Source organism: Polyodon spathula, chromosome 5 (genome assembly GCF_017654505.1).
Source record: "Polyodon spathula isolate WHYD16114869_AA chromosome 5, ASM1765450v1, whole genome shotgun sequence".
Taxonomy (NCBI): Eukaryota; Metazoa; Chordata; class Actinopteri; order Acipenseriformes; family Polyodontidae; genus Polyodon; species Polyodon spathula.
The window spans coordinates 17,187,924-17,196,722 of record NC_054538.1 but is presented as its reverse complement, the minus strand read 5'-3'; the positions used below and the strand labels follow the sequence as shown (position 1 = coordinate 17,196,722).

Here is an 8,799-nt window from a genome sequence, read left to right as displayed (position 1 = left end):
ATACAAAACAGACCATCAGTACTTGCAGGTATGTATTTTTACAAATATAAAACACTGCTTTGGCAGTTAAATAAAGAAAAAAAAGTGCTTTTTTTATAGCAGCATGTGAAATGTTTCCACATTACAGGTAATAAAAGGTCCACAAAAGTAATCTGGGTCACGCTAACCAAGCAATAATGTACTCTATCTGTATTTACCTCTGTTGTGCTATAATAACTAGCCTGTGTAGTGTAAAACCAAATGTTTAAGAATTTAACAAACATTATGCAACACATTTGTAACACTTTAGTGTTTGTATTAATTATCCGAGAATATAATTTAGATGCACAATGTATACATTACAGTGTTAAGCATACAAATACTAAAATGTGTTTTTAAACATGTTGTTTACAGTGTGATGATGCCAGCTTTGGGGTAACAAATGACATAATACAGCAGGCTTATTATTTTAATGATAATAATCATTTTCAGTGGTAAATATTGCCTGGTTGACAGCATTGCTTATCCTTGTTCACAGTAAATTGAATTCACGATTCAGTTCTCCCAGAGCTACAAATAAATAAAGTGCTAATACGCTACACCTTTTCAATACATTTTTATCTAGTAGGCACAATCAATTCAAAAGCAGATTGTCACTTTGCAAAAGTTACAAGTCAACATGAATCACTTAAACCTCACTTGGAGATCTTGAACGATAAGACACGTTTGTCTGGAAACATCCACAGAATAAGACAAAAATTGACCTTCGGATCTCCTGGTTCCTGAAGGCATAAATGATGGGATTGATCATGGAGTTATAGGTCGCTGGCAAAAGAGTGGCATAAGTGTACACTGACGGATACTCGTATTCACCAACTAAGCAGTAGATGGCAAAGGGTAGCCAACTAGTCCCAAAGGTCCCGAGGATTATGGCAAGAGTCGAGACACCTTTCTTGGTTGCCACATAGTGCGATGTTGTGAAGAAGTGTTGCTGGAGAGCAATCTGGTGGGCGTGCCTGCATACTATCTTGCAGATCTTGAAGTAGAGGTTTAACATGACCATAAATATCACAAAGAATGATATAGCCAGTAAAGTCATGTTGCTTCTGGTCAAGGGTTTGACAATACTGCAAGCTGACAAATCATTCAGGCAGTTCCAACCCAATATAGGCAAAAGACCCAAGCAAATGGAGACAACCCATGTAATAACTATCATCATGTGGATACAGAATATAGTCCTTTCTGAGAAGTAAGTCAGGGCGTTGTAAAGTGAAAGATACCGGTCAACAGTAATGGCTAGCAGGCTGCTAATTGAAGCGGTGAATGAGGCAACCAGGAACCCCACAGTAACAAGGCTGATTGTCTCAGACGGAATTAAATATTGGAATACAAAGTTCAGTATTAATCCCATGCCGGCCAGGAGATCTGCTGTTGCAAGGCTCCCAATCAGCACAAACATAGGTGCTCTCAAGGATGGTGTATAAATTATAATGGCCACAACAATCGCATTCTCACAGGCAATGATAGTCCCAGATACACACAACATGATGTCCCAGGGGTTGATGGCAAACTCCACAAGGTTGGAGGAAAGCTCCAAGGATGTATTGCCATTGCTGGCTTCAATCCAGGGGGCTGGAACTGCTGTTTCATTCACAAGGAGGGTTTCATTCATCTCTTCTAAATTAGATTACTCTGAAAAAGAAAAAAAAGAATAATGAGTGTCAATACAAGAAGTGAATAAACAGAGACAGAATATTTCCACCTTGAGATTCCTTTAAAACATGTATTAGTTTTATCGGTGTAGGTCGTGGTCCACATCAACGTGTTAATTGTTAGTTAACAACTGGCAGATTGTCTTTGATCACGTATTAGTGTAATAAGATCGAGTTTGGTCCTGAATTGACTGAAGGCTCATTCTTATGGCGTTAAGGATTATTTGTTACAATATACACACACTGTCAACATCATGGTCTGTACTCAAGGGATCATGCCCCTCTGCAGTGAAGTCAGCTGTTTCAAGAAATGCGCGTTTTTTGGCTTGTTCATCAACGATGAGGCAAAGCAAAATTGATTTAAAAATAAACAACGAAAAAAAAGAGGATCTGATTAACTTTTCATGTCGTGTTGATTTGGAATAAAAGCTCAGTTTGGCATTCTTGCATGTTGGATTAAGATTTGATGCATTTTGAAACGATTCATGACATATTGATTTTGAATAAAAGTTAAGCTTTAATTCGGGATTTTTGCTTTTTGTAGTGCGTTTTAACTCTAATAAATATGATAACGCAAAGGCAGAATAATGCATACATGAGACGAACAGGTACATACTTTTATTCATAATATAATCTCATTAATTTACTCCAACAGTTTATCCTTCATTTTGATTGTCCTTGCGCTATAACGAACCCCTCGATAGATCGAACAAAAGGCATGGACACCAACGGGTTTGTTAAAGAGAGGACGTACTTACTGTCTGTGATAAGAAAATAAACAAATAACGGCATGTGTAACTTCGGCAGATCTTTAACATGACATGATCTGCGCTATCCATGGTGCTGAAACATTAGATCTCGCACTAGTACCGGTTGCATAGTTGTCTGGTCAGATACCTATATAAAAACTAAAGTTTTTTTTTTGTTTTTTTTTTTGTTTTTTTTTTTTTTGGTTGGGGGGGGGGGGGGGGGGGGGGGGGGGGGGGGGGGGGGGGGGGGGGGGGGGGGGGGTTTGGGCTGTAATTATTTTGGGGGGGGGGGGGGGGGGGGGGGGGGGGGGGGGGGGGGGGGGGGGGGGGGGGGGGGGGGGGGGGGGGGGGGGGGGGTTTGTTGTTGTAAATTATTTTATGTTAAAAAATAACGTTTCGAACAAAATACCCTCTTCAGCTAGGTAGGAAAAAAGTAAACACAGTGCAGTAAACTTGTTAGTTTCAAGAATTCACCAAACAAATCGAACTGTTTAAGTAGAGGTTTCCTGTGAATTAGCTATCTCCCAAAACAAAAATATCCAGTTATTCTGTATTCAATGATTGGTTTGATCGTATTCTTACCTGGTATTGCCGGTGGAAATGAAGAATATCATAGGCAGCCGTCTCCTCTGATTCTTTCGACACTGATGTCCTTTAGGATATCCAGTGGTCTCTCCTTGGATTATCTAAGCATCCAGAGTCACAATGTATCTCTCTGCATGAGACAAGGCAGTGTGGAACTACAAGGCGAGGGAGCGTTCGACTCAATAGATGAGAGACTGGAGTGTAACTGGTGATGGTGACTCTGCCCTGCTTGCTAATAAAGCCTAGTGACGTCAGATGCAATACTTGAGTGGCACTATGGGAAGTGCTTTTTGGTCACATGGCTCAAAAATAATAGAAGAAATACCTGTAGCAGTGTGAGCAATTCTGAAACCGATCCTCTTAAGTCTTTGAACTCATAGCAGGTCTCATAAGGTATGTGTGTATGCATTTACAACATGAAGAGACCACTTTGTACATGCGCCACTTCCACATCTTATTCTAGTTAGTGTTGTGTTCAAACTAAACCATTTAATCTGTGGCTTTAAAATCTGTGGCTGTGAAACCATATATCACAAATAATACAACCAAATATAGTGTAAAGTTAATAATACAGAAATGTTTTGTTTTTTTTTTAATGGCAGAAAGCCAACATTAATTCATTATATATATATATATATATATATATATATATATATATATATATATATATATATATATATATATATATATATATATACACACACACACACACACACACATACAGCTCTGGAAAAAATTAAGAGACCACTGCAAAATTATCAGTTTCTCTGGTTTTACTATTTATAGGTATGTGTTTGGGTAAAATGAACATTTTTGTTTTATTCTATAAACTACTGACAACATTTCTCCCAAATTCCAAATAAAAATATTGTCATTTAGAGCATTTATTTGCAGAAAATGACAACTGGTCAAAATAACAAAAAAGATGCAGTGTTGCCAGACCTCGAATAATGCAAAGAAAATAAGTTCATATTCATTTTTAAACAACACAATACTAATGTTTTAACTTAGGAAGAGTTCAGAAATCAATATTTGGTGGAATAAACCTGATTTTCAATCACAGCTTTCATGCGTCTTGGCATGCTCTCCACCAGTCTTTCACATTGATGTTGGGTGACTTTATGCCACTCCTGGCGCAAAAATTCAAGCAGCTCGGCTTTGTTTGATGGCTTGTGACCATCCATCTTCCTCTTGATCACATTCCAGAGGTTTTCAATGGGGTTCAGGTCTGGAGATTGGGCTGGCCATGACAGGGTCTTGATCTGGTGGTCCTCCATCCACACCTTGATTGACTTGGCTGTGTGGCATGGAGCATTGTCCTGCTGGAAAAACCAATCCTCAGAGTTGGGGAACATTGTCAGAGCAGAAGGAAGCAAGTTTTCTTCCAGGACAACCTTGTACTTGGCTTGATTCATGAGTCCTTCACAAAGACAAATCTGCCCAATTCCAGCCTTGCTGAAGCACCCCCAGATCATCACCGATCCTCCACCACATTTCACAGGGGGTGCGAGACACTGTGGCTTGTAGGCCTCTCCAGGTCTCCGTCTAACCATTAGACGACCAGGTGTTGGGCAAAGCTGAAAATTGGACTCATCAGAGAAGATGACCTTACTCCAGTCCTCTACGGTCCAATCCTTATGGCCTTTTGCAAACCTCAGCCTGGCTCTTCTTTGCTTCTCATTGATGAAGGGCTTTTTTCTAACTTTGCACGACTTCAGCCCTGCCCCTAGAAGCCTGTTTCGAACTGTCCTCGCCGTGCACTTCACCCCAGCTGCTGTTTGCCATTCTTTTTGTAGGTCACTTGATGTCATCCTACGGTTGCTGAGTGACATTCGAATGAGTTGGCAGTCATCCCGGTCAGTGGAGAGTCGTTTTCACCCTCTGCCGGTCTGTAGCTTTGTTGTCCCCAATGTGTGTTGCTTGACCTTGTTCTTATGAACCACCATCTTTGAAATTTTAAGGATGGAAGCAACCTGACGCTCACTGTATTCCTCTGCCAGTAAAGCCAGAATTGAACCCTTCTTTTCCTCACTCAAAACTTTCCTTTTCAACTCTTTGGGCATGGTCAATAGTTATTTTTGGATTCCAATTACATTTGAGGTACTACTAGCACTGTTTTGCCATCCAGCTGGTCCTATTATAAGAGGATAGTGATGACCACAGGAGTGGTTTTTATACTTTTCCTAATTAAATAATATTTGGTTCAGGTGATCCCCTAATCAGAACCTCATTCAGTAGAATGAGGTGTGCCTGTGTTGGAATTCAACAGACACTGGAATGGAATGGCTGCCATACATGTAGAGTTGCTGATTTAAGAATAATTTGCAGTGGTCTCAATTTTTTCCAGAGCTGTGTGTATATATATACACACACACACACACACACACACACACACACACAGACATACACTGTGCAAAAGTTTTAGGCAGGTGTGAATCGTAAATAATCGTAAATCTTGAAAAACTACTCACTTCTAAATCTTTTCTAGTCATTTTTGTAATACTTTAGTATAAATACATGTTAATTTGGATTCATATGTTGTTTTTTTCTGACTTTACGAGAACGAAAAGACACACATTTGCTCATTTTCCCATTGGAAATAGTGATATTTTGAAATATCACTGTCCTGGTCACAAAAGCAAAGTTTGTGGGGAATAATAGCCATTTTCGATACTTTTGAGGCATAAACAATTAGGAAATAACACTTACTACCCAGGAACAAAAATTGCGTTACATAGTGTCATCAATTCGATATGTAGGTTGAAACACAATCATTAACTGAAACAGAAACAGCTGTTTAGGAGGAATAAAACTGGGTGAGGAACAGCCAAACTCAGACAACAAGGTGAGGTTGCTGAAGACAGTTTACTGTCAAAAGTCATACACCATGGCAAGACTGAGCACAGCAACAAGACACAAGGTAGTTATACTGCATCAGCAAGGTCTCTCTCAGGCAGAAATTTCAAGGCAGACAGGGGTTTCCAGATGTGCTGTCCAAGCTTTTTTGAAGAAGCACAAAGAAACGGGCAACATTGAGATAAGATAAGAAAGTTTACAAACGAGAGGAAGCCATTCGGCCCATCTTGCTCGTTTGGTGTTAGTAGCTTATTGATCCCAGAATCATAGGAGGACCGTAGATGCAGTGGTCGGACAAGGAATCGTACTGCAACAGATGAAAGACACATCATGCTTACTTCCCTTTGCAATCGAAAGATGTCCAGGAGTGCCATCAGCTCAGACATGCCAGAAAACAGTGGCACCCTGGTACACCCATCTACTGCCTGGAGAAGTCTGGTCAGAAGTGGCCTTCATGGAAGACTTGTGGCCATAAAGCCATAACTCTGACGTGGAAACAAGGCCAAGGGACTCAACTATGCACGAAAACACAGGAATTGGGGTGCAGAAAAATGGCAGCAGGTGCTCTGGACTGATGAGTCAAAATTTGAAATATTTGGCTGTAGCGGATGACAGTTTGTTCGCCGAAGGGCTGGACAGCAGTACACGAATGAATGTCTGCAGGCAACAGTGAAGCATGGTGGAGGTTCCTTGCAAGTTTGGGGCTGCATTTCTGCAAATGGAGCTGGGGATTTGGTCAGAATTAATGGTCTCCTCAATGCTGAGAAGTACAGGCAGATACTTATCCATTATGCAATACCATCAGGGAGGCATCTGATTGGCCCCAAATTTATTCTGCTGCATGACAACGAACCCAAACATACAGCAAAAGTCATTAAGAACTATCTTCAGCATAAAGAAGAACAAGGAGTCCTGGAAGTGATGGTATGGACCCCACAGAGCCCTGATCTCAACATCATCGAGTCTGTCTGGGATTACATGAAGAGAGAGAAGCAACTGAGGCTGCCTAAATCCACAGAAGAACTGTGGTTAGTTCTCCAAGATGTTTGGGCCAACCTACCTGCCGAGTTCCTTCAAAAACTGTGTGCAAGTGTACCTAGAAGAATTGATGCTGTTTTGAAGGCAAAGGGTGGTCACACGAAACATTGATTTGATGTAGATTTTTCTTCTGTTCACTCACTTTGTATTTTGTTAATTGATAAATATAAACTATTAATATGTCTATTTTTGAAAGCGTTCTTACTTTACAGCATTTTTTCACAGCTGCCTAAAACTTTTGCACAGTACTGTGTGTGTGTGTGTGTGTGTATATATATATATATATATATATATATATATATATAGTATATATAATATATATATTATATATATATATATATATATATATATATATATACACACAGTGCCTTGGAAAAGTTTTCAGACCCCTGACTAATTCTCTCATATTACCGAATTACAAATGGTACATTGAAATTTTGTTCTGTTTCATATTTTATTTTTAAACACTGTAATTCAGAATCAATTATTGTAAGGTGACATTGGTTTTATGTTGGGAAATATTTTTAAGATAAATAAAAAACTGAAATATCTTGCTTACATAAGTATTCAACCCCTGTGCTGTGGAAGCTCCCAGTTTGCACCGATGAAAGAAATTGCCCTAACGAGGACACAATTACCTTACCATTGGCCTCCACCTGTGAACCATTAAAGTTGCTGTCACATTTTCTGGATAAAAACCCCACTGTTGAAGAATCATTGGTAAGGCTGTGAATCTGAAGGAAAATGAAGACCAAAGAGCATTCTACAGAAGTTAGAGATAAAGTAATACAAATGCATAGATTAGGGAAAGGGTACAAAATAATATCCAAGTCTTTGGATATCCCAATGAGCACAGTTGGATCAATAATCAGAAAGTGGAAGCTGCATCACACCACCCAGGCACTGCCAAGAAAAGGCAGTCCCTCAAAACTCAACTGCTCAAACAAGAAGGAGACTTGTGAGAGAAGCCACAGAGAGGCCAACAATCACTTTGAAGGAGCTACAGAGTTCAGTGGCTGGGAGTGGAATAATGGTGCACCAGTCAACCATATCAAGAGCTCTGCATAACACTGACCTGTATGGGAGGGTGGCAAGAAAGAAGCCGTTACTCAAAAAGTACCATCTGAAAGCACGTCTGGAGTTTGCCAGAAAGCATGAGAGTGACCCAGCTGCGATGTGGGAAAAGGTTTTGTTGTCAGATGAGACCAAGATAGAGCTTTATGGCCAAAACTCAAAGCGCTATGTGTGGCGCAAACCTAACACTGCCCATGCCTCAAGACACACCATCCCTCCAGTGAAGTATGGTGGTGGCAGCATCATGCTGTGGGGATGCTTCTCATCAGCAGGGACTGGGCATCTTGTTACAATTGAAGGAAGAATGGATGGAGCAAAATACAGAAAAATACTGCAAGAGAATCTGCTTCAGTCTGCTAAAAAACTGAAGCTTGGGAGGAAATTCACCTTTCAGCAGGACAATGATCCCAAGCACAAGGCCAAAACAACACTGGAGTGGCTCAAGAACAAAAAGGTGAATGTCCTACAGTGGCTCAGTCAAAATCCTGATCTCAATCCCATTGAGAATCTGTGGCACTATTTGAAAATTGCGGTCCACAAGCGTCGTCCAACCAACCTGAAGCAAATTTGCCAAGAACGGGCCAAAATCACTCCGACACTGTGTGCAAAGCTGGTACATACTTACCGCAAAAGACTTAACGCTGTTATTGCAGTGAAAGGTGGCTCTACCAAATATTAATGTGTGGAGGATTAATACTTATGCAAGCAAGATATTTCAGTTTTTTATTTTTCTTAAAAATATTTCCCAACATAAAACCAATGACACCTTACAATAATTGATTCTGAGTTTCAGTGTTTTAAAATAA

At 40.1% G+C, this 8,799-nt stretch overlaps 1 protein-coding gene across 1 annotated transcript; it reads right to left on the bottom strand.

Annotated features, from left to right (window-relative positions):
* On the bottom strand, positions 1 to 3,454 carry LOC121315253 (G-protein coupled receptor 6-like). The gene is made up of 2 exons (XM_041249296.1): positions 3,023 to 3,454; positions 1 to 1,671 (listed from the first exon to the last, which is right to left on the bottom strand). Exon 2 carries the CDS (start codon positions 1,649 to 1,651, stop codon positions 668 to 670), a length of 984 nt encoding a protein of 327 aa, XP_041105230.1. The 5' UTR covers positions 1,652 to 1,671; positions 3,023 to 3,454; the 3' UTR covers positions 1 to 667.
* Positions 3,455 to 8,799: the final 5,345 nt, after the last annotated feature.